The sequence below is a fragment of the Dermochelys coriacea genome, chromosome 2 (genome assembly GCF_009764565.3).
Source record: "Dermochelys coriacea isolate rDerCor1 chromosome 2, rDerCor1.pri.v4, whole genome shotgun sequence".
Lineage (NCBI taxonomy): Eukaryota > Metazoa > Chordata > Testudines > Dermochelyidae > Dermochelys > Dermochelys coriacea.
The window spans coordinates 218,899,366-218,926,090 of record NC_050069.1 but is presented as its reverse complement, the minus strand read 5'-3'; the positions used below and the strand labels follow the sequence as shown (position 1 = coordinate 218,926,090).

Genomic DNA, 26,725 nt, shown 5'->3' with positions numbered 1-26,725 from the left:
GCTGGGGGTGTGTGAGGAGGGTGCAGTAGTCAGGGCAGGGAGCTGGGTATGTGTGGGGGATGCTGGAGTCGGGGCTGAGGTTGTGGGGGGGTACAGGGGTCAGGGCACAGGGCTGGGAGTGTGGGGGGGTTCAGGGTTAGGGCAGAGGGCTGGGGGTGTGGCCTGGGGTCGTGGGGGTTCTCCCAGCCCCCTGCCCTGAGCGGCTCACAGCAGGAGGCTGGAGGGGATATGCCGATTCCACCCCCTTCCCCAAGGTCCCCGGAGCAGAGAGCGCAAGAGCGCTGTGGCTCTGCTTTTCCCTCTCCCCTCCGTAGCAAGGGCTGTCAGCTGATCGGCTGCAGGGAGGGAGAGGAGGAGGGGCAGAAACCCAGCACGCTGGGGGAAGCTTGCCTGCCCTGCAAGGAGAGAGCAGTGGGAGGGGGGAGAGAAGAGTGGGCCGGACTGGGCCGGCCCTGGTAGACAGCAGTGTGCCATTAAAAATTGGCTCGTGTGCCATGTGAATGAATGATTGATTCTTGTGAATGTGATTCCTCTTTTCCCCTACCCACTTGCCCAACTTTGGGCATCCTCAGCCTCCCTCTCTCTTTTTCTCTTCCTTTGGGAGAATCTTCCCTGGGAGCGTCCCAGCAGGGAGCTTCTAGCTGCTAGGCTGGGCTGGGCTGGGGAGGGACAGGACTTCCTCTTCCCCTGCATGGCTGCTCTTGGCGGGAGATGAGATCCACCTGTGAATACCTCCCCCAGCTGTAGGAAGCTCCATGGCTGCACTGCGGCTCTGAAGGTTTGACCTCCCCCACACCCCAAGAGCTGCCGTGCAGGGGAAGAGGAAGTCCTGTCCCTCCTCAGCCTAGCTGGGACTAGCAGCTAGGAGCCCCTTGTGCAGGCATTCCTAGCAGCAGAGGGAAGATCAGATCCATCTCCACTTCTGGGAATCTCTCCCAGCTGCCCCTCCCCTCTCCTCCTTTCCAATAGCTAGATTTCATGGGGGAGGTCTGATTTGATGGTCCTTGGTATGTTTTTCATGGCCGTGAATATGGTAGGGCCCTAACTATTAGTAATATTATTATTCATATAAAACACTGTTAGTAATAATAATAATAATTAATAATGCCTAGCTCTTATGTAGTACTTTTTATCAGTAGATTTCAAAGCCCTTTACAAAGGAGGCCAGCATCATTAGCTCCGTTTTACAGATGAGGAAACTATGGCACAAAAAGGTGAAGTAATGCCCCAAATCACCCAGGAGGCTAGGAATATAACCCAGGTCTCTGAAGTTCCAGTCTAGTGCTCTAGCCACTGAGTCATGCCACTTTCTCTGCCTTGTGGTTGACCCCTTGCCTCAATTTCCCTTATGGTGAAAACTATGGTGTCTTGTCATCACTAGGATTTACATTGAGATAGCAGATGTGTGTTAGTTATTCCAGAGTAAAAGCACATCTTTTTTAAACAATGAAGATAAAATCTGTGTCTGGATAGCAGCACAGAGGATTGAGGCCTGGGTGAGATTGACTGAATAGTGGTTCAGCTGGGAAGGAGCCTACTCTGTCTCATCTCTGAGGCATTGTGGTGCTGCTTCATCTATGAAAAGTAGCAACTGAGGGGAGGGGAAGGCAGAAAGAAAAAGGAAAGGGCTCAGGTGCCTGTGCCAAATAAAGCATGACCTCCCTACTCAGTCTATCCATTCCAGTTCACTTCTGGCCCTTCGTGCTATGGGCTGGAGAAGAGAGGCTGGATTCAGCCTACAAACCAGATGTTTGACACCCTGCTCCAGATCATGCTGGTCAGAAGCTAGTAAATTGAACTGCTGAGTTAACTGGTATTCCTCAAGTGTAGTATGTATATGCACATGTTTTTGCCTTTCTCTCACATGTAAGGGTATCTCATACCATGTGTTGGGGGAGTTGGATTAATGCTCTGTAGTCTGACTTCCTCTTCATGCAAGCGAGTATAGAAACTGTAACTGGTACTCAGCTGGATTCATGCTTGTCATGGTTTTTATGCTTGTGTTATTGTCTGCCACTGCAAAGACTTTCTGCAGGCAGTATTTTCCAATTACATGTAACAGCTTGACCTGCTGGTGTTGGTCTCCCAGATGTCCAAAATATACAGATGCCGTCAGCAATATATACAGTGTGCCTCTAGTGTCTCTATTGCTTTTGTTTGTGAATTTCCTTAATGTCAGCTAGTGTACTTATCTATAAAGAGGTATGTTTGGGCAGTGCTGTAACTGGGAAAGGAATTCCTACAAAAGAGGGTTATAGACTTGGCAGAAGTGTCAGCCAGCAGGTTTAGACGGGCAGTTATGCCGGCAGTATACTCACATCTTAATCTGTTTTCTGATACCTAAGACAAGGGTTTTACCCACTTTGTGAACATATACAGTTCCATCTACTTACGTTTATTAGACATGCCAGCATATTGCCAGAAGACCACTTATGTTAAAGTGAAGGTGGTATTCCCAGAAAGAAAGTTCTGAATATTACTCCGTTTGACTTCACAAACCTAAGGTTAAGAAAATATGCTGCCAGTTAACTATAAATGTCAAAGTAAAATCAAATGATATTCATATATGGTTTTGTCTATTGAGTTATCACATCCTAAAGCATTGAAAAATACTGGATTAGATTGTGTATTTTTTCTTATTGAAAGTAGTGCCTAGTGTACATGTAATCTAAAGGAAGGTTAAGTTTACTGGCAGAAGTGATTTGGATTCCATTTTACACCATTTTATTCTATTTTGATTTTCTGGGAATTTGATTGTAGGCCCGAATCAATGCCAGATTGCAGCAGTATCGTGCCAAGGCAGAATTAGCTCGTACCACCAGGCCTCAGGCATGGGTTCCCAGGGAGAAGCTGCCACGACCACTCACTAGCAGTGCTTCAGCCATACGTAAGCTGATGCGCAAAGCTGAATTAATGGGAATTAGTACAGACATCTTTCCCGTGGACACTTCAGATACCAGTTCCAGTGTGGATGGAAGGAGAAAACATAAGCAACCGGCTCTGACTGCTGATTTTGTGAATTATTATCTTGGTAAGGATGAGAATATGAAATTTAAGTTTCTTAAACCATATAGACAATGTTCCACACCTATTGACTTTGTATTATATAATGTTTTGAAGAAAACATTTGACTAATTATAGAAAAAGATAGGAGAAGGTTTGGTTAAAGTAACAGAGTATGCTCGTGTGTGTATGTATATGTATGTGTGTATGTGTGTGTGTATATATATATATATATATATATATATATTATTTTTTCTTATCATTAGAGAAAAAGCTATCATTGCTCATTCAAATGACTGTAGAGTTCACATAAACACTCAGTATCTTAATATGCTAAAGTAAGTTAGTGTGCCTTTTTAAACATATCTCTTTTGTAAACTAAATTACTTTTAACATAAACAGCAGGGAGTATGTTTTTCTTGACAGGCATGGAAGGGTAGATATTTGGCACCTTTTTTGTTTTGTCCTCTTTGAAATTAGGGGGAAGAGCATCTCTCTCCTCTCTGAACATTCCTAACAAAATCTTGGGCACTGTGTCTTTAATTCCTCAGTACTCTGTTTCCATCTTAGAAGGGCATATTCTTGTGATTGAGGTCAGCTGGTTTAGCCTGAGATGACCAATCAGTGCACATCACCAAACAGTTATCTCACTCTGACTTTGCTCATGCAGCAAAAGCATGTGGCAGTAGAGCTGGGTGAATAACTGATTTTGTTCAGTTCATTAGAAGGTTCAAATTTTTTAAAAAAAGATTTGATGTGGGTTAACTGAATCTAGAAACTGCAAAAAAAAAATTAGCAAATTGAAAAAAAAATCTGTTTTGGGTATTTTTTTTAAAAGGGATAGATTCGATGAGGTGATGATGCCTTATAATTTTTATCCCAGTGATAAGGGCAGTCACACCAAAGACCCTCACCAGTATATTCCTGTGGCCCGGGTAATATAATGCTGTGGGGGAGACTCAAGTTCAGATCCCTTCTCCATATCAGCAGAGAGGGGAATTGAATCTGCATCTCCCACATCCTGGGTGAGGGCTCTAACCACTTCATTAAAGTTACGAGGAGAGCTCTGGCATCACCTCCATTTCACCACTTTCTCTGGCCATTTTGAGAATGGCATCCAAGTACTGAAAAGAAAAATGATCCAAAACTACTCACAAATTTGTGTCATATTCAAGAATAGTTTTCGGTTAACCAAAACTGCATTTTTTGCAAATAAACTATTCATCAAAATTTTTTTCCCAGGTCTGCATGGTGGGAAAGTGCTTGTATTCCATCACTCTCGTAGATCATTTAACAAAACAGTGTCCTGTAATTTGATCCTCTCTCTCTCTCTCTCGTAGTAGTTTCATATTTTAAGATTTTTTTTAACTTGGTGCTTAAATGTGTAACACTTGTTCCATGTGTTAACAATGTGGGACACTTGAAGAAATGCAACTAAAGCTAGAAAGGACTGGATTTTATTTAAACAGAGAGAAATATGCGCATGATTCAGATCCAAGAAAATATGGCTGAACAGAAGAATATTAAGGATAAACTAGAAAATGAACAAGAAAAACTTCATGTGGAATATAACAAGGTAAGAAAAGCAGTGAATACAATTGTGCTAAGCATTTGAGTGTTGTTAACTGTTAGAATTTTGCTTTTCAAAGGGAAAACTGCTTTTTAAAGGAGGAGTACCAGGATAAAAATGCTACTTAAAATATATCTTACCTTTCCTACTTTAAATTATCAAAACTACAGTGAATTTCTAAAATCTAAGTTAGGCACTGATCCTTCACATAGAGCCTCATTAACAGGGCTCCACCTGAGCACAGAGGCCCTTTTGCATGGAACCAATTGAAAGATTTGGGCCTTACTTTTTACCATTTTTGCTGTTTGTGTGCACTTAGTTTGGACAGTGACCCCTGACGTGACACTCTCAATGTTTTGTTTTTGGGTAGTTTGACTTTCAGGTTCTCATCTAGTGGTAGTGTCTGGATTTCTAGCAGTGCAGGAATTGTTTACATGATATAGCGTACAAAACAAAACAAAACATGAAAACAGTTGCCCATGCTTTTATCAATATCTAAATTTTGAGCCTTCCCAAAATTTTTTTTATGGGGATCAACAGATGATAACATTGGCTCAAAGAAGTGCTGCTATAATGAATGTGTATGAAGCAAGTCATGGTATGTGGAAGAGTTAGTGTTGATTAAAAATTGCTTTATGACTTTTTGAAACTAAAAACCCATTAAAATATATATATATATATAAAAAATCCATTAAAATTATTATTTGTGCAGGATGATATACTGATGCTTGCTGAATTCAGCAGGTTAGAATTGATCAAAAGTGGTTTAAACACATGTTTTAAATGCAAACAAATGTCCAAGAATAACAAGAGAGGAATGGAGGAGACGATTAACAAAATTACTAGGTTATACATACAGTACTATAGCTGGCGATTACTTTTCAGAATACTGTCTTTTGCTTCGGTGTTCTTTTAAATTAACAAAATAAGTGCTTGGTTTTTTAAGAGTGTGTATTTTTTTTGGTGGTGAAGGAACAAAACTTGATTCCCTGTATAGAAACATTTGTCAAAACTTCATAGCTGCAAATAGTATAGTACAATTTGTATTATGTATGCTTTAGTATACTTTAATTTTGCTTTCTGCTTGTGATTGTGGAACCTAATTGTCATGCTGAATTACTTTAGATCCTCTTTCACAAAACAGATGGCTTCCCAACTTTCTTCTTAGTGCTGTTATATGCCTGAATGACTGAACTGATCTCTGATGTATTGACATGACTATTGAGTTTCATTGTGTTTTTAATTATTTAATTCATAAAAATTATAGTTAAAGCGTTCTCACATAATAGATGCTGAATAACTTCAGTAAATGAACTTTAAAAGAGTTTTTCAATTTTTTATTTTCAGCTGTGTGAGTCCTTGGAAGAGCTACAAAATATGAATGGAAAGCTACGAAATGAAGGGCAAGGAATATGGACTCTACTGGGTAGAATCATTGGGCAGGTTGGCTTTTCATTCCCCCTCCCTCTTTTGCACCACACAGGTGCACATGATTTTCAGAGAATAGGTTTTTTTATTTTGAATCTGTCACCTTTGCATGCTCTGATTTTTCATGATTTTTGATTTGAAATATATCTAAAGCTCTGCAAGCAACCTACTGGGAACCTGTAGCTTAATTTTGTTGTTATAATAGCTATCTTGTTTGCAAAATTCTTTCATTTGCTGTAACTGATTGACCTGTCATTTGTGATAAAGCTAAATCTGAAGCATGAGTTAATGCCACCGTATTCCTCTCCACTTTTTCTTTAGCAGTTATAGGTTTCAAATACTGTGGAATGGTTCCTTGAGTTTGTATTGACTGTTTATGACCATTTTATAAACTGTACATCCCTAAAACCACACATCACTTGCAACAGTGTTTTTTAAATTATGCAGATAAAAAGATGTACCCTTTTTTAGAACTAGTGAGTATATGATATCAGTGATATGAGAATGTTTGATTATTTCTTGATGCTACCAGTGACCATGTTGTCCATTGCAAGGAAGGAGGTACATTTCATGCTTCAATATGCTCATAAATTCATTGAATTAAGATAAAAGGTAAACAGATACATGGATCATGTTCATGATAAATCACTGAAACCCCATATATGTAATATGGCAATGTGTCATTTATCCATCAGAAGAGAACATGAAACTATTTCCAGTCATGTTTTTAAAGAAGTTTGAGAACACTTGTTCAGTACATGTGCTCTTTTTCACACTGAAAACTGTATCTGTCAGCATGTAGATGGCTGTGTTTCTGAAATAGTGAGTCATTTCATTGGTCTTTTTATGTAATATTTCCCATACCCCCCTAAAAGGCTCATATGTGGCAGGCACACAAGGAAGACAGCAGTCTTTTTCAAGATGTAATGGATTGAACATTGACATGCCATACTAATTATAAGGGTGCTTTTGGGAATCGTGCAGAATAAATATTATAGTGAGTCAGTATTTTAAAAGGATGAGAATAAAAAGATATCACCTAATTCTGTGTCAGAGATTTTTGTGATGGCCTTTGGTACTTCTGTTTTTGTATTACTGTACTTAAAATGAAATCTACCCTTGATGTCTGCAGTAATGCTTGTGGTTTAATCATATTGGTTACTCACACCAAGCTGGCTGAATTTTTTTTCGCCTACTTGTCTTATACAAAAATCTCTTTGTTAGTAGAACTTGGTCTGTCTGGAACAAGATTTTACCTTTTAACAATAGTTTTTTAGAAAGTTCACAAATGTATTTCCCAGTGCAAACATTAATAAATTTAAAAAAAATAGAAAGTAGAAGTAAAATTCATTTGCACAGCTTGCATGACACTTTTTTCCAGTTGGTTGAACAGATCCAGGCCCACAGGGCCGCCAAGAAATGACTTTGATAGATGGTTGCTGTCTGAGAAGCTTGCATACTGCAGATTAGTATAAACCTGAAGAGAATCTCGTCTGCTTTGTGGAACGTTTGGTCCAATAAGATAATTTTTCTAATTAACCTATGGAGCACCAGTATAACAGAGACTGAGGAAAATAAACTGCCTCAGTATTCTTTTTTCAAGTGTAATGGGTTTTCTCTCTCTCTCTCTCTCTCTCTCTCTCTCTCAAAGGTTGGGGGGAAAAGTTAAAAGCCAGGACTTTAGTGTTTGCATTTTTTTGTTTTAGTTGTAAATTGAAAAATGTGACTGTTGTTCTGTGAAAAACAAAATTTGTTTTGAGACAAAATAAATACTTTTTAAAGTTGCTCTTTCCTGTAAAGTAGTTTAGAAAGAAGTTTTTCCTTCATAAAAGTAGTATTATGCGGTTGACCAAATTTAACCGGCTGTGGAGTGGCAAATGGGCGGGAATGGTATACTTAGATTCTTCCCAAAAAAACTTATGTATAAACTGCATTTTTTCAAATCCAATAGAAATTGAACATTCCAGTAATTTTGCGAGCACCCAAGGAGAGGAAACCAAGTAAAAAGGAAGGAGGAACACAAAAGACGTCTATGCTTCCAGCAGTACTTTATAGGCAAGTAATGCAATCTTGGTAGAATAGGCATGATATAGTACAGAGAGTGTTGATAAATATTTTTAATTGACGTGTTTATTTACACAATAATTGAAGAAAATCCCTCCCGCACATCTTACTTACTGTTGGCTGCCATTAGAGTTATGTTTATCTCCAAGCTAAGAAGTTGAGTCATTTCTTTATTTTGGCACACACATTGGCAGGGCTTTCTCTGTTAATAGACTGCAGTGCTTTAAAGAGAAATGGCTTCTACATCTGAAATATCAGAATCTATTGCAACTGTAATGTGGAAATATTAAATCCATGCTATTGTCTTTTCAGTTTGGTAGTCTATACTGCTGTGAGGATTTTGGTACGAACAATATTATGTATTCATTATTATTATTCAATATTATGTTGGTACGAACAATATTATGTAGAAGTATAATGTTAAAAATACTTGCCATTTGAGGAAATTTACTCTTCCAGTTGATGGATCAACAAGCTGTTTTTGAACAGATTTCTTTCTTTCTTTCTTTCTTTCTTTCTTTCTTTCTTTCTTTTCATTATGTGATAAATAAGTCTCAAAAAGATTAATTTTGTACTATTAAACAAGAATGCCAATATTGGTACAGGTTTCAGAGTAGCAGCCGTTTTAGTCTATATTCGCAAAAAGAAAAGGAGTACTTGTGGCACCTTAGAGACTAACAAATTTATTTGAGTATTTGTTAGTCTCTAAGGTGCCACAAGTACTCCTTTTCTTTTTGCGAATGTTGGTTCAGTAGCTCAATTTAAAAAGTGAACTCTGATTTATTCTGTGTTTGTACATTATCCAGCATGTTGATACTGCAGTCCTGTCTTTCAATGTTATTTAAAAAGATAAATGATTAATAGTAGTAATAATATTCTACTTAGCCACTTTTTGCCGGCATGGTGATGCTCCCCCCATGTATTGTGTTTTGCACTCGTGCTTGGTAATATCATGGGATATCCTGATTCGAGCATCAGAAGGGTAACTGCAGTTCTACAGCACTTGAATATGAAATTTAAAGAAAATGTTAGAAGATGAGATATCACATAGTTTTAAAAGCTGTTTAGTCATAAACATTTTCAAAAGTAATCATGTAGTTAATTTTAAATGAATACTGTGAAAACTGTATGATGTCATTAACATATATTTACATACTTGCACTTTTTATTGTCACTAAGAAATACGGTACTGTATAATATATGCTTTACTATCTCAAAATGTAATTTTAATGCTTTTTTTGGCTGCATTTATTCAAAGTTGTGGAATTTGTAAGAAGAACCATGATCAACACCTCCTCTTACTGTGTGATACCTGTAAACTACATTATCATCTTGGGTGTCTGGACCCTCCTCTTACAAGAATGCCAAGGAAGACTAAAAACAGTTATTGGTAAGTAAGAATATTGTTAATTAGTTATCTTCTGCCATTTCCATGCGCTCCAAGTAAAGCTTAAATGTGAAAAGGGTTGTAAGTTTTTAGTATTTAGGCATTGTCAAATACTGCTTAAACTAGACTATCTTAATTTCAAGTTTCTTTCCCTCGTCATTATTACTGTTAAAAATTAAGTTATGTGATTAAGATCTGTCTTTATTCTGACTTTACTTTCATCACTTATGTTTCCATGGAAAGGTAAGGGCATTAGGTTATGCTCATTTACAGTATTGACATTTCACTCAATTTATCAGGCGAGACACTATAGTCTACATCTCTGAAATGTGAATTTTATTTATAGAGATTTGCTAAACTCATGCTCATTGAAGATAGCTCTTGATTGTTAATCTGAAATGTGTATATTTAATAGATAATTCAAGATGAATAATTCTCTGTTAAAATACAAGTAAGTGATTAGCTTACAAACTTAAATTAAAGTGCAGTTTAAGTACTTGTATTGGGCAATGTGCATTGGAATATCTAGTTGAATTTGTGGGAAAAGTTATTTCTTAAATTAATAAATCTAGTCATTGATAATGTTTCATCACCTGGTCATAATCTTTTGACATCTTTTCTAAATTATGGAGTAACCTCTATTCATGAAATACAGATCTTCTTCGAGTGCTTGTTAATGTCGATTCCAATCAGGTGCATGCACGCCAAATGCACGATGGCTGGAATATTTTTCCCTTAGCAGTATCCATCAGGTCCGCCTGTGCGCCCCCTGGAGTCGCGCCCTTATTGCGCCAAAAATATATAGGCCAACCCACCACCCCTTCAGTCCCATTTTACTGCCAGTGACGGTGACTGGAACTTCCCTTGGCTCTTGCTCAGCAAGTTTTCTTCATTATTCAGTGTATATAGTTAGTTGTTAGTAGTACCAGTTTAAAGTTTAGTATAGTATAATAGTTGGGGGTTCCCCCCCACTCCGACCCTGGCGCCGTGGCATGCTGCAGTCCCCAGGATTTAAGAACTGGGGTTGGCTTGTGCCAAGTGCATGCCTAAGAGTGATCCGCACTCGTCATGTCTTTGGTGCCTGGGGGAGATTCATCAGAAAGATCATTGCAAGATTTGCTGCGAGTTCCACCCGAGAACATTTAAAGAATGGGAACAGCAGCTGAAGGTGATCCTCATGGAGGCAGCCTTGTGCCCCTATTCCAACCCGGGCTCGAGAGACCCGACCCGGACGGCGTCGTCCTCGACACAGAGCGCCATCGGCACTGCCACGGCTCCTCACGGGCCCTTCTGATAGTAGGCACTGCTCCCATTTGCCGGTGCCTCAAAAGAAGAAAAAGCCAGATGACCGTTCTCCGGCTAAGCCTCAAGAAGTGCGACCCCAGGTAGGCCACTCCTCGGCATCTCCTTCTGGGGCTGTGTTGACTCCTGTCCAGGTGAGGCAGTCGAGTCCGGCCCCACCTTGATCTCCGGCACCTACACAGCAGCTTCAGCTCCCATCCACACCGGAAGCGTACCAGGCCACCAGAGATCTCCTCCACTTGATAGTGCTGTTCTCATCTGCCAGGGAGGAACCCTCAGCACCGACAGAGCCCTGTCCTCCAGTGCATTCTAAGAGAAAGCTGGCTATGATGTCGAGGCACTCCCCTTCACCTTGTCCATCGACACCTACATACTCCGACAGAGAGCCTTCCCACTCCCCGAGCTCTCGCCGTTCAAGTCACCAAGGATTGGCTCCTCAGTGGTCTTCAGTGTCTGAGACCTCGGAGTCAAAGCCCGACTCCTATCGCTCAAGTAGGAGCAGAAGCCGTAGAGCGAGGTCGGGCAAAAACAGAAAGGAGCATCAGGTGTGTCCTCTCAGTGGCCCTTCTGGACTCCCTGGGCTTATCACCAGTGCCAGGGAGAACCCCAAGGTCCACGCTCAGCGACATCTTCAGTCACCTCCACCACCTATATACTACCTTCCGCTGTGCATCCGCACCCGGTGCCTACGGTCCCGAAGCCTTTTCCTCCAGCGCCGTCGTAGACTCCAGCACTGTGCTTGGCTCCGACTTCAGCACCAGCCTTCACAACGTCGACACACCCCTCTCCCACACCTGCACTGTTTATGATGTCGACCTCAATGCAGGCACTTACGGCCCAGGTGCCGATGTTGGCACCTTGCCACCCCAGCCCCGGTGGCTTTGAGCATCTCTGCTCCCTTCTGCTTCCAGACTCATTGGTCGTCGATGTGGCTAACCAGCGGGAGAGACAAGGTTTCCAAGGTCCTTCCCCAAAGAATAGGGATGCTAAATGGCTGGACCTTTTGGGTAGGAAAATCTACTCCACTGGCGGTCTACAATGCCATATTGCTAACCAGTAAGCCACTGTGAGCAGGTACTCTTATAACACTTGTGCTTCCATGGCTAAGTTCACTGAGCTTGTCCCTTCGGACTCTCGGTCAGAATTCATCGCCTTGGTGGAAGAAGAGAAATTAGTCTCCTGCGCTTCGCTGCAGGCAGCCTTAGACGCTGCAGATGCTGCCACAAGAGCCATGGCAACAGGGGTGACTATGCAACAGGGGGCCTGGTTGCAAGTCTCAGGGTTACCCTGCGAAGTCCAACAAAGGATTCAGGACCTCCTGTTTGAGGGTGAGACTCTGTTTTCAGAGAAGACAGATAAACGGCTTCACAGCCTAAAAGATTCACGAGCCACCCTCAGATCCTTGGGCTTGCATACCCCCGCCACACAGCGCAGACAGTTCCGTCCACAACCTCCTCAAAGGTTCCAACAGCAGAACTGCTAGGACAACTCTAGGAGGAGGAACTGGAGTGGTAGAAGAAGGCAACATCCGTCTGCTAACCAAGGCCAGCCCAAACTGCCCTCTGGCCCTAAACTGGCATTTTGGAGGTGCCAGTCGAGGACAGTGCACCAGACCAGAGACTGGATTCACCCTGTCTTACCTTTTCCTTCCCTCCAAGGACAGCTTGGACAGGATCGTGACCCTGCCTCAACCCATCCTCGATTCGCTCCTGTGTGGACGGATGCTCAGCAGGTGTGCTCAGGAATCCCCTTCACTGCCACACAACCATCCCTGATGCTAGTAACGGACGCGTTAGTTTTGGGATGGGGGGCTCATCTGGGGTTCCACAGGACTCAGGGCCTTTGGTCACAGTAAGATCTCAGTCTTCATATCAATGTCAGGGAGCTCAGGGCGGTACGCCTAGCATGTCAATCATTCCTCCTGTATCTAGCAGGTCATGGCGGACAATACTACCACAATGTTCTATATCAACAAACGGGGGTGCAGATTCCTCTCCCGTGTGCCAGGAAGCTCTCAGGTTATGGGACTTTTGTATAGAGCACTCAGTCGATCTACAGGCGTCGTACCTTCCAGGGGTCCAAAATGAGCTGGTGGACAGCCTCAGCAGGTCTTTTCACAGCCATGACTGGTCCCTTCACCAGGACATTGCATTATCACTCTTCCAGAGGTGCGGCTGTCCCCTGATAAACCTCTTCGCTACATGATGCAGCAGGAAGTGTCAGCAGTTCTACTCCTTCCAGAATCACAGTCTGGGCTACACAGTTCCTTCTCCATTGGGGGGGTCTGCTTCTATACGCCTTCCCACCCATACCGCTCGTTCACAAGGTCCTGCTCAAGATCCGCAGAGACCGGGCTCGGGTCATTCTCATAGCACCAGCCTGGCACCGCCAGGGTTGGTATATGTCCATCCTAGACATGTCGGTGGGAGCCCTAATTACCCTGCCGCTTTTCCCAGACCTTCTCACGCAGGATCAAGGGCGGCTCCAGCACCCGAACCTGAAGTCGCTGCATCTCACAGCCTGGAGGCTCCATGGCTGGGCCCATTCGAGCTCTCCTGTTTAGAACAAGTCAGACAGGTTCTTTTGGGCAGTAGGGAACCCTCCACTAGGGCCATGTACCTGGCCAAGTGGAAGAGATTTTCAATTTGATCAGTTCAGTGCAACTTTCCCCCAGCGCTAGCCTCAGTGCCGAAGATTTTGAATAATCTTTTCCATCTAAAGCAGGAAGGTCTCTCCTTGGCAGCCAGGTGCACTCTTATAGAAGACATCTTGGCTTTCCACCCGGAGGTAAGGGCCGCTCGGTTTTCGCTAACCCCCTGGTCAGTCGCTTCCTGAAGGGCTTTGACAGGTTGTACCCGCATATCTGCCAACCGGTTCCTACTTGGGACCTTAATTTGGTCCTCTCTAAGTTCATGAGGCATGCCTTTGAGCCTCTAGCAACATGCTCCCTGCTCTACCTCTCCAGAAGGTTACGTTCCTGGTGGCGATAACTTCAGCCCAGAGGGTGTCTGAGCTTAGAGCTCTAACGTCCAAGCAGCCCTACACCGTATTTTTTAAGGACAAGGTTCAGCTCAGACCACATCCAGCGTTCCTTCTGAAGGTAGTATCTCAGTTCCACGTCAGCCAGCATATTTTCCTCCCTGTGTTCTACCCCAAGCCTCATGAGAGTAGCAGGGAGCAGAGACTCCATACTCTCGATGTTCGCAGAGTGCTGGCCTTTTACATAGAAAGGATGAAACTGTTCAGGAAGTCGGTACAGCTCTTCATCGCAGTAGCGGACAGAATGAAGGGCCATCCAGTTTCAACACAGCGCATTTCATCATGGATTGTGGACTGTGCCATTGCAATAACGGCGCACTCTACAGGAGCACAAGCTTAATCAACAGCTTTCCTAGCCCAAGTCCCTAGCCAGGAGATCTGCAGGGTGGCTACATGGTCATTGATACACACTTTCGCTGCTCACTATGCAATTACTAGACAGGCCAGAGATAATGCGGCCTTTGGTAGAGCAGTACTCCAGTCAGTGGATAGCTCTGACCCCATCTCCTAATTTTGCTTGGGAGTCACCTGATTGGAATCGACATGAACAAGCCCTCAAAGAAGAAAAAATGGTTACTCACCTTCTCATAACTGTTCTTTGAGATGTATTGTTCTTGTCCATTCCAATACTCGCCCTCCTACCCCTCTGTCGGAGTAGCCGGCAAGAAGGAACTGAAGGAGTGGTGGGTCGGCACGGCTATATATATATTTTTTTTCTAAAATAAACACTGGGTCTTAAGTAATCTAGTATTTCTTGTTGGTGAGGTCTTTACCCCTCAGTTAAAATCCCATTTTGACCATATTAAATTAATTATTAAATAGAAATTTCCTTTAAAAGATGCAAAACTCAGAGAGGATCCCACCACCATTTAAAAATTAATTCTTTTGAGCATTGGTCTAGGCTAGCCACTCTAAATCATTCCAAATTATCTTGGACCTTCAATGATTGCTTGACCTTCTTAAACTGTGGTTGACTTTGCAGAATGGATAATCTAAGGTTTCAGAGTAGCAGCTGTGTTAGTCTGTATTCGCAAAAAGAAAAGGAGTACTTGTGGCACCTTAGAGACTAACAAATTTATTAGAGCATAAGCTTTCGTGAGCTACAGCTCACTTCATCGGATGCATTTGCTATGCTAATAATAGCAAATGCATCCGATGAAGTGAGCTGTAGCTCACGAAAGCTTATGCTCTAATAAATTTGTTAGTCTCTAAGGTGCCACAAGTACTCCTTTTCTTTTTGGATAATCTAAATAATTATATTTGATTGTTGTTGTTGCTGCCATAGCATATGTACAGGAAGTCTCTAGTTGTGATCTGCTTCTTTAACCAAGTTGAAAAGGTCATTAAAAGCCATCAGTTCAGAAGGACATTAACTATACTTCTCAGTGGGTAGTCAGGTAGAATAGGTCATGTAGATAGCAATGTTTTTATATTTCAAAGTGCTAACTTGTCTTTGCTTTGAATTTCACGCTTCAGCTACACTGCTGATCACAAATTTAGCTTTCACTTTTAATTAGCTCAGGCTTAGTCTAGAGGATAAGTTTATAGTAGAGAAATTTAGGTGTATTGATTGCTTTCTTTTCATCTTTGGCTTTGCCTTGGTATACTCTTTCTAAGATTACTAGACACCATATAAAACAGACCTCTGATATAAGTGTGAAGTTCAACAAAAGTTTTTCTCTGTTGTTCTTAATATATCTTCTATTTAAAATGTTATTTCATTAACCCTTAAAACAATTTGGTCTTATTGGATAAAATATATATAATTTTATTACACAAGGACAATATAAACTTCGCAAAGCAGCCAGTTGCGAACCAAGTGAGCTGTGAACAGAGGAGAAGCAAACAGAGGGAGTTTGCCTGGGAGTTCACCTGGGGGGAGTCCCCACAGAGTTTTTGCCTTTCAGGCTTCTGTGAGCAGTATATACAACATCTGAAGAGGTTCTTAGAAGGAAGACAATTAAATAGTGAGCGATCAGCTGTTGTGACCTACACAGGATGTGCCATGTTTGTGTTTTTCCCAGAGGATAGAAGCCATGTAGTCTGTACGAAGTGCAAGCTGGTCTCCATATTGGAAGAGAAGGTTAAAGGACTAGAGACCGAAGTATCAACCCTGTGTGGCATCAGAGAAAATGAAGACTTTCTGGATAGAAGTCAGCATTTGGTACTGCAGTGCAGAACAGGGAAGAAAATTGCCAGCATGTGATCTCCAGAAGAAGAAAGAGGAGAACACATGTACCCCCCAATGCAGATAGAAGTAAAAACTCGTTTTCAGGCTCTCTGCACAGGTACTATGCAGAGAATGGTTTGGAAGAGTCATCTGAGGGAAGGGATCAGAAGGAGATGTCATCAACTGGAAGGCATGGGATGCATTGTTCCACGACCCCAAGAGGAGGAGACCGGTGGTGGTGGTCGGCGACTCCCTCCTAAGAGGGACGGAGTCATCCATCTGCTGTCCAGACCAGGAACTGGTGCTGCTTGCCTGGAGCTAGAATTCAGGATGTGACGGTGTGTCTGCCGAGACTGCTCAAGCCCTAGAACCGCTACCCCTTCCTACTTCTCCAAATGGTCACCAATGATGCTACCAAGAATGACCTTAATTGGGTCACTGCAGACTACGTGGCTCTGGGAAGAAGGATAAAGGAGTTTGAGGTGCAAGTGGTGTTCTCGTCCATCCTCCCTGTTGAAGAAAAGGGTCCATCGAATTGTGGAAGTAAATAATTGGTTACGCAGATGGTGTTGGAGAGAGGGCTTTGGATTCTTTGACCATAGGATGTTGTTCCAGGAAGAAGGATTGCTAGGAAGACATGGGATCCACCTAACAAAGAGAGGGAAGAGCATCTTCGCAGGCAAGCTTGCTAACCTAGTGAGGAGAGCTTTAAACTAGGTTCACCGGGGACCTAAGCCTTGAGGTAAGTGGAGAAGTGGGATACTGGGAGGAAACACAAGGAGGAGGGTGCAACAGGGGAGGTCTTCTGTTTCATACTGAGAAAGTAGGGCAGTCGACTATTTATCTTAGGTGCCTGTACACAAATGCAAGAAGTCTGGGAAAGAAGCAGGAAGAACTGGAAATCCTGGCACAGTCAAGGAACTATGATGTGATTGGAATAACAGAGACTTGGTGGGATAACTCACATGGCTGGAGCACTGTCATGGATGGGTATAAACGGCTCAGGAAGGACAGGTGGGGGAGAAAATATGGAAGAGTTGCACTGTATGTAAGAGAGCAGTATGATTGCTCAGAGCTCCAGTATGAAACTGGAGAAAAGCCTGTTGAGAGTCTTTGAGGTAAGTTTAGAGGCGAGAGCAACAAGGGTGATTTCCTGGTGGGTGTCTGCTATAGAGCACCAGACCAGGAGGATGAGGTAAACAAGGCTTTCTTTGGACAACTAACAGAAGTTTCCTGATCATAGGCCCTGGTTCTCATGGGGGACGTCAATCACCCTGACATCTGCTGGGAGAGCAATATAGCAGTGCACAGACAATCCAAGAAGTTTTTGGAGAATGATGGGGACAACTTCCTGATGCAAGTGCTGGAGGAACCAACTAGGGGCCATGCTCCTCTTGACCTGCTGTTCACAAACAGAGAAGAATTGGTAAGGGAAGTAGAAATGGGTGGCAACCTCGGCAGCAGTGATCATGAGATTGTTGAGTTCAGGATCCTGACAAAAGGAAGAAAGGAGAGCAGCAGAATACAGACCCTAGACTTCAGAAAAGCAGACTTTGACTTACTCAGGGAACTGATGGGCAGAATCCCCTAGGAGGCTAATATGAGAGGGAAAGGAGTCCAGGAGATCTGGCTGTATTTTAAAGAAGCCTTATTGAGGACGCAGTAACAAACCATCCAGATGTGCAGAAAGAATAGCAAATATGGCAGGCGACCAGCTTGGTTTAATAGAGAAATCTTCGGTGAGCTTAAACACAAAAAGGAAGGCTACAAGAAGTGGAAACTTGGACTGATGACTAGGGAGGAGTATAAAAATATTGCTTGAGCAGGCAGGGATGTAATCAGGAAGGCCAAGGCACAATTGGAGTTGCAGCTAGCAAGGGAAGTGAAGGGTAATAAGAAGGTTTCTACAGGTAAGTTAGCAACAAGAAGAAGGTCAGGGAAAGTGTGTGATCCTTACTGAATGGGGGAGGCAACATAGTGACAGATGATGTGGAAAAAGCTGAAGTACTCAATGCTTTTTTTGCCTCAGTCTTCAAGGTCAGCTCTCAGATTGTTGCACTGGGCAGCACAGTATGGGGAGGAGGTGAGCATGCCTCAGTGGTGAAAAAACAGGTTATGTACTACTTAGAAAGTCCATGGCGCCGGGTGCAGTGTATCCGAGGATGCTGAGGGAGTTGGGCTGATGTGATTGCAGAGCCACTGAAAACTCATGGCAATTGTGAGAGGTCCCGGACGATTGGAAAAAAACAAATATAGTGCTCATCTTTAAAAAACAGTAGAAGGAGAATCCAAGGAATTACAGATCGGTCAGCCTCACCTCAGTCCCTGGAAAAATCATGAAGCAGGTCCTCAAGGAATCCATTTTGAAGCATGTGGAGGAGAGGAAGGTGATCAGGAACAGTCAGCATGGATTCACCAAGAGCAAGTCAGACCTGACCAACCTGATTGCTTTCTATATGAGATAATTGGCTCTGTGGATATGGGGAAAGCAGTGGACATGATATACCTTGACTTTAGCAAAGCTTTTGATATGGTCTCCCACAGTATTCTTGCCAGCAAATTAAAGTAGTATAGATTGGATGAATGGACTATAAGGTGGATAGAAAGCTGGCTCAACGGGTATTGATCAACGGCTCAATGTCTCGTTGGCAGCCGGTATCAAGCAGAGTGCCCCAGGGGTCTATCCTGGGGCTGGTTTTCTTCAAGGTCTTCCTTAATGGCTGATGGTATGGATTGCACCCTCAGCAAGTTTGCAGATGACACTAAGGTAGGGGGAGAGTTAGATACGCTGGAGGGGTAGGGATAGGTTCCATAGTGACCTACACAGATTGGAGAATTGGTCCAAAAGAAATCTGATGACGTTCAACAAGGAGAAGTGCAGAGTCCTGCACTTAGGTTGGAAGAATCCCATGCACTGCTACAAACTGGCTAAGCGGCAGTTCTGCAGAAAAGGACCTGGGGATTTCAGTGGATGAGAAGCTGGAAATGAGTCAACAATGTGCCCTTTTTGCCAAGAAAGCTAACATTTTGCCAAGAAGGCTAACATATATTGGTCTGCATTAGTGGGAGCATTTCCCGCAGATTGAGGGAAGTGATTATTCCCCTCTGTTTGGCACTGGTGAGGCCACATCTGGAGTATTGTGTCCAGTTTTGGGCCCCCCATTACAGAAAGGATGTGGACAAATTGGAGAGAGTCCAGCGGAGGGCAACTAAAATGATTAGGGGACTGGGGCATGTGAGAGGAGAGGCTGAGGGTCCTGGGCTTATTTAGTCTTCAGAAGAGAAAAGTGAGGGTGGATTTAAGAGCAGCCTTCAACTACCTGAAGGAGGCTTCCAAAGAGGATGGAGCTGGATTGTTCTCAGTGATGGCAGATTAGAGAACAAGAAGCAATGGTCTCAAGTTGCAGTGTGGGAGGTCTAGGTTGGATGTTAGGAAAAACTATTTCACTAGGAGGGTGGTGAAGCACTGGAATGGGTTATCTAGGAGGTGGTGGAATCTCCATTCTTAGAGGTTTTTAAGGCCCGGCTTGACAAAGCACTGGCTGGGATGATTTAGTTGGTATTGGTCCTGCTTTGAGCAGGGGGTTGGACTAGATGACCTCCTGAGGTCTCTTCCAACCCTGATCTTCTATGATTCAATGATTCTATACTTTTTGACTATTCATATGGGATTTAGTATAAAGCAATACAAAATAAAGTAAAGAAATATGAATTGCAGGAAGTTTCCTAGAATGTTAGATCTGTGACAGATCAGTTCATTGAGGTGAAATAATGTGGCAGAATTTTAAAAGATTCAATAACATTATTACCACTTACCTATGGCCAAAAAATATGTTCTCTTCTTGAATGGGTGAATTCCATAGAGCTGAATTTGGTGATTTTTAGTAGTCTAATCTCTTTAGAAATCTGGTAGGTCCATTGCACAAAGCTAATAAGAATAAGCACTGAGTTGTTGTAGATCTATGGGGATGGGCTCTGGTTTCCATGCACTGAAACTCTCTTCTCTCTCCTCCTCCCCACCTCCAGGGATGGAGATTCCAGTGCTCAAATAAAAACAATACTGATCTTTGAGTATGGGGGAACAGCATTTCTCCTACCCCAGTTGTCAAGAAGTGTGTTTAGACAGTAAGGGGGGTCCTCATGCTCCTGGATCAGGAGAGTACTGTGTCTGCTTTCTTCATCAGGAATGATAGGAGGGGTTCTGTTTTCCCCTATGTATTAGCAAATAACTGGAAAAAAGTAGAGGACATTTTGATCTAAGTGGGAGCTCCCTAAATCACACCTATAACAATTCTTTGGGGAAGGAGATGGAGAAACACTTGTGCTCAACAGGCCCCTCTCCCCTTAGTCCAATCTGGCCTCTTTGAGACATTTCTTTCCTGCTGACTGACAAGTCCTACCATGGCTTCCTAATGCCTACTGAGATTCCACACATGGTGTTAATGCTTTCCGTGTGGATAGCTTTCTTTCCCTGCTTCTGCATATAAGGGCCTCTACATAGTCCAGCATGAGAGACCACTTTTACTTCTAATAAATTAAAAATGTCATCCATATAAACATCCTCTTCCTCTAAGACTTGCAAAATCCCCCTAATTTTCCTTTGTAAGATTTCTAGGGGGCTTGTGATATCAAATGAGAAAATTTGTTAAAGGAGAATACTCTATATCCTAGTCAAGAGGATGGAATAGAAGTTGATAAAGTACTGGTAGGCACTGAAGAAAAACACTCAAGTGAAAAATAATTCAATTATATCACATGAAGGCAGACAACTAAATATTAGCACATTTTATAAGTGCCTGTATACAAATGTTAAAAGTCTCAGTACTAAAATGGGTGAACTTGAATTGCTTGTATTAAATGAGGATGTTGATATAATAGCCATCACAGAAACTTGGTGGAATGATGATATTCAGTGGGACATAATAATACCAGGGTCTGACATACTCAGGTACAATTGAGACTAATGAGTAGCTGTGTCCCCCCCGACCCTGTGACCTGGGATGTCCTTAACAATGCCTTGCTCCTGTAATCTCCTGCCTGGACTGCTTACAGCCTCCAGCATGTAAGTCGCTCCTAGTTATGTGTGTATTTGTGCTTCAGCCAGCCAGCTGCAACTTGGCTCTTACTAGCCTTGATTATGCTGCCGGTGACCCCAATGCACACCCAGTCCCAAATTTCCCCCTAGAAACATATATCCTGTATTGCCCCACCCTCTCCTGGACTGTACAAATATATTGAGTGTATTATTCCTGTAATGGAATATGCACACAACTTGTTACCAAATGTAGTTACTCAGGCATTTGAACTTGAACACATTGGATTAGATAAAATAAGTTTATTAACTACAAAGATATAGATTTGAAGTGAGTACAAGTAATGAGGCATAAAAGTCAGAAATAATTACAAGAAAAATAAAGATAAAACATTTACTGGTGCCTAACTTAACAAACTACATTAGATTCAAAGAAAAGTTTTCTCATCAGATGTTTTCAGCAGCCTTACTGACCAGAGTCTTTAGGTCAGGACCACTCCCTCAGAATCCAGTGGCTGCTTCCTTTGTCTCTTCAGGTGCAATGGGCAAAAAGAGAGAGGGGGATGCTTTGGAGTGTTTGTCCCTCCTTTTTATAATTTCAGACTCCCTCTTGAAAAATATTTCCAGCTGAAAACCAGGAGCCAAAGAGGCTGTGTGGAAGGATATTCCCTGCTGTTTATTCAACAGTTTGAACTTTGAACTTGTTTATCTTCTCTTACTGTTTGATGACTTTTTTTACTGCTTAAATGCAAATTAAGGGAAGCACACATTCCTTTGTTAAGCACACACCTGATTGACAACTTCTGTCTGGGCAGGGTTGTGGCGTTAATGACACCATATACTGGAATCTTGCAACTTCACATACAATGTTGGCACACATATTTTACCAGGACAATACTAACCAGAAAATTATGAGTTTTCAAATGATACAGCACAAGACATGCCTTGTACAAAAATTATTACAGTGTCACACAGGGTACAAAGTGTAGGAAAGTGTCACATAGGGTTCTGTCACACATGGTACAAAATATGCAAGAAAGAGTAGGTCACATTGTTGGGGGAGTGGTGCTATCTGTGAAAGAAAGAATACAGTCAAACATAGTAATAATCTTTAGAAAAAAAAAAATAAGACCAAATAAATGCTACCCTGGCTAAAAAGCAGACTTAAAGAGGCGAGTAGAGGCAAAAAAGCATCCTTCAAAAATAGGAAGTCAAATCTGTCAGAGGGTATGTCTACACTACGAAATTAGGTCAAATTTATAGAAGTCAATTTTTATAGAAGCGATTTTATACAGTTGATTGTGTGTGTCCCCAGTAAGCACATTAAGTCGGCAGAGTGCATCCACAGCACCTTGGCTATCGTCGACTTTCGGAGCCTTGCACTGTGGGTAAGTATCCCACAGTTCTCTCAGTCTCCGACACCCATTCGAATTCTGGATTAAGCTCCCAATGCTTGAGGGGGCAAAACATTTTCGCGAGTGATTTTGGGTACATGTCGTCAGTCACCCCTCCCTCCAAGAAAGCAATGGCAGACAATCGTTTCCGTGCAGATGCCATACTGTTTTCAGCAGACGGTGCAGTAGGACAGCAAAGCATCGTTATCCACCACTTCCGCTGCAACTCTACTCTCCTGCAGATGCCATACCATGACAAGCGTGCAGCCCGCTCAGCTCACCGACACTGCTGCTGTTGTGTCCTGGTGCTGCTGGCAACGGATGGTGCGGTAGGCCTGCTAACCGTCATCATCCACTGCTTCTGCTGCAACTCTGCTCTCCTACAGACGCCATACCATATGGCAAGTGTGGAGCCCACTCAGATTGCCCTGGCAGTTATGAGCATTGTAAACACCTCGCATGCAAATCTACTGTGGGAGTTGCTGTGATCCAAGTAGCCAACGCAATCACTGAGCTGCTGCTACCAAGGGTAGTGACTCTGGGAAATCTGCAGGTCATAATGGATGGCTTTGCTGCAATGGGATTCCCTAACTGTGGTGAGGCGATAGATGGAACGCATATCCCTATCTTGGGACCGGACCACCTTGGCAGCCAGTACATAAACCACAAGGGGTACTTTTCAATGGTGCTTCAAGCACCTGTGGATCACAACGGACATCAACATGGGATGGCTGGGAAAGGTACATGACGCTCACATCTTCAGGAACTCTGGTCTGTTTCAAGAACTGCAGGAAGGGACTTACTTCCCAGACCAGAAAATAACTTTTGGGGATGTTGAAATGCCTATAGTTATCCTATGCCTGTAGGGGACCCAGCCTACCCCTTAATGCCATGGCTTATAAAGCCATACACAGGCACCCTGGACAGTAGTCAGGAGCTGTTGAACTATAGGCTGAGCAAGTGCAGAATGATGGTAGAATGTGCATTTGGATGTTTAAAAGTGCCCTGGCACATTTTACTGACTCGGTTAGACCTCAGTGAAACCAGTATTCCCATTGTTATTGCTGCTTGCTGTGTGCTCCACAATATCTGTGAGAATAAGGGGGATATGTTTATGGCGGGGTGGAAGGTTGAGGCAAATTGTCTGGCCGCTGATTACGCGCAGCCAGACACCAGGGTGGTTAGAAGAGCACAGCAAGGTGCACTGTACATCAGAAAAGCTTTGAAAACCAGTTTAATGGCTGACCAGGCTATGGTGTGACAGTTCTGTTTGTTTTTCCTTGATGGAAACCTACCCCCTTGGTTCACTCTACTCCCCTGTAAACCAACCGCCCTCCCCGCTTCGATCGACGCTTGCAGAGGCAATAAAGTCGTTGTTTCAAATTCATGCATTCTTTATTAATTCATCACACAAATAAGGGGATAACTGCCAAGGTAGCCTGGAGGGGTGGGGGAGGAGGAAAGGACAAGGCCACACTGCACTTCAAAACTTATTGAATGCCAGCCTTCTGTTGCTTGGGCAGTCCTCTGGGGTGGAGTAGTTGAGTGCCTGGAGAATCCCCCCCAACCCCCCCACATTCTTGGCATCTGGGTGAGGAGGCTATGGAATTTGGGGAGGAGGGCGGGCGGTTACACAGGGGTTGCAGCGGAGGACTGTGCTACTGCTGCCTTTCCTGCACCTCAGCCATGCACCGGAGCATATCAGTTTGATCCTCCAGTAGCCTCAGTATTGCATTCTGCCTCTTCTCAGCACGCTGCCGTCACCTCTCTTGCTCGTCCCTCCTGTCCTCGCGTTCATTTTCTGCTTTCCCGGACTCTGCCATTGTTTGCCTCCACGCATTCTGCTGGGCTCTTTCAGTGCGGGAGGACTGCATGAGCTCAGAGAACATTTCATCGCAAGTGTGGTTTTTTTGCCTTCTTAGCTGCGCTAGCTTTGGGATGCAGATGATAGGGGGAAAGTTGAAACATTTGCAGCTGCGGGAGGAAAAAAAGGGAGAGTAGTATTTAAAAAGACACATTTTAGAGAACAATGTGTAGACTCTTTCACGGTGAACCAAGCTGTTAACATTACGTAGCACCTTCATAACACATGGGAATGATTTCAAACAGCAGCACCCTCATTTCCCATACCATGCACCCTTTGGGGTGTCCATTTAAAATGGATTGTCCATTTAAAAGGAGGGGCTGCTGTTTTCAGGTTAATGTGCAGCACAAACCCAACTAACCCCCCCACCCCCACAATTCTCTGGGATGATTGCTTCACCCCTTCCTCCACCGCGTGCTAACAGCAGGGATGATTTCTTTTCAGCCACAGGCAAACAGCCCAGCAGGAATGGCCACCTCTGAATGTCCCCTTAATAAAATTCCCCTATTTCAACCAGGTTACCATGAATGATATCACTCTCCTGAGGATAACACAGAGAGATAAAGAATGGAGGTTGCTTGAATGCCAGCAAACACCGGGACCATACGCTGCCGTATGGAGTCCACTTACTAGGGTGGGGTAGTGGTAGGGGCACCCCCTAGAACTGCATGCAGAACTCATCAGAGAAGTGGCATGTCTGGTGGTCTGACCCAGAGCGGCCATTTGGCTCTTTGGTTTTTTTGGTAGGCTTGCCTCAGCTCTTTAATTTTCATGTGGCACTACTGCGGGTCCCTGTTATAGCCTCTTTCCATCATGCCCTTGGAGATTTTTTCAAATATTTTGGCATTTCATCTTCTGGAATGGAGTTCTGATAGCACGGATTCATCTCCCCATACAGCGATTAGATCCAGTGTCTCCCGTTCGTTCCATGCTGGAGCTCTTTTTCGATTCTGGGACCGCATGGTCACCTGTGATGATGAGCTCTGCATGGTCACCTCTGCTGATGAGCTCGCCACGCTGGCCAAACAGGAAATGAAATTCAAAAGTTCCTGGTGCTTTTCCTGTGTACCTGGTTAGTGGATCTGAGTTGAAAGTGCTGTCCAGAGCGGTCACAATTGAGCACTCTGGGATAGCTCCTGAAGGCCAGTACCGTTGAATTGCATCCACACTCCCCCAAATTGAACCCGGCGATGTCAATTTCAGCACTAATCCCCTCGTCGGGGAGGAGTTCAGAAATTGATTTTAAGAGCCCTTTAAGTCAACAAAAATGGCTTTGTCATGTGATGGATGCAGGGTTAAATCGATCCAACGCTGCTAAATTCGGCCTAAACTCCTAGTGTAGACGAGGGCTGAGGAAAAGAGAAAAGAACGTAAACTCTGGCAAGTCAAGTGTAAAAGTATAATTAGGTATGCCAAAGAAGACTTTGAAGCACAATTAAATAAAAGAAATGAAAAACAACAGCAAAATTGTTTTCAAGTAAATGAGAAGCAGGAAGTCTGCCAAGCAATCACTGGAAATCAAGGAACTAAAGGAGCACCCAAGGAAGACAATGCTGTTGTGGAGAAGCTAAATGAATTCTTTTGCATGGGTCTTCACGGCAAAGGATGTGAGGGAGATTCCCACAACTTATACATTTCTTTTAGGTGACAAACCAGAGGAACTGTCCCAGATTAAGATGTCAGTTGAGGTGCAGAACTACTAACTGTAGTATGTAACCTATGGCTTAAATCAGCCTTTGTACCACCAGATGACTGGCAGTTAACTAATGCTGATTTTAAAGAAGGTTCCTGAGGCAACGATGGCAATTACAGGCTGGGAAGCCTAACTTCAGTATCAGGCAAATTGGTTGAAACTATAATAAAGAACAGAATTGTCAGACAGATAGATGAGCATGATATTTTGGAAGAGTCAATACAGCTTTTGTAAAGGAAACACATGCCCCCTCAATCTACTAGAATTCTTTGAAGTGTCAGCAAGCACGAGGACAAGGGTGATCAGGCGGATATACAGTACTGTATACTTGGACTTTCAGAAAATGTTTGACAAGGTCTCCGACCAAAGGCTTTTAGGTACAGTAAGCAGTAATGGAATAAGAAGGAAGGTTCTCTCATCGAACAGTAGCTGATTAAAAGATAGAAAGCAAAGGGTAGGAATAAATGGCCAGCATTCACAAAAGAGAGAGATAAATAGTGGGGTCCCCCAGGAATTTGTACTAGGACCAGTGCTATTAAACACATTTGTAAATGATCTGGAAAAAGGATTAAAGAGTGAGGTGGCAAAGTTTGCAGATGATACAAAATTATTCAAGTTAGTTAGATCCAAAGCTGAATGCGAAGAGTAACAAACTGATCTCACAAAACCGGGTGACTGGGCAACAAAATGGTGGATGAAAGTCAATGTTGATAAAAAAAATAAAGCATGTTGGAAAAAATAATCAAATTCCTGCATATACAATGATGGGGTGTAAATTA

General features: G+C 43.2%; 1 protein-coding gene across 10 annotated transcripts in view; it reads left to right on the top strand.

The window, feature by feature from the left end:
• Positions 1–26,725, top strand: part of PHF14 (PHD finger protein 14) — a 321,061-nt gene that overhangs the window by 102,263 nt on the left and 192,073 nt on the right. For all 10 annotated transcript variants that reach the window (XM_038390501.2, XM_043509246.1, XM_043509252.1 and 7 more), the window contains 5 exons: positions 2,761–3,031; positions 4,473–4,579; positions 5,921–6,016; positions 7,953–8,056; positions 9,324–9,455. In XM_038390501.2, coding sequence (XP_038246429.1) covers positions 2,761–3,031; positions 4,473–4,579; positions 5,921–6,016; positions 7,953–8,056; positions 9,324–9,455 — 710 coding nt within the window. The remainder of the gene's footprint in view (positions 1–2,760; positions 3,032–4,472; positions 4,580–5,920; positions 6,017–7,952; positions 8,057–9,323; positions 9,456–26,725) is intronic.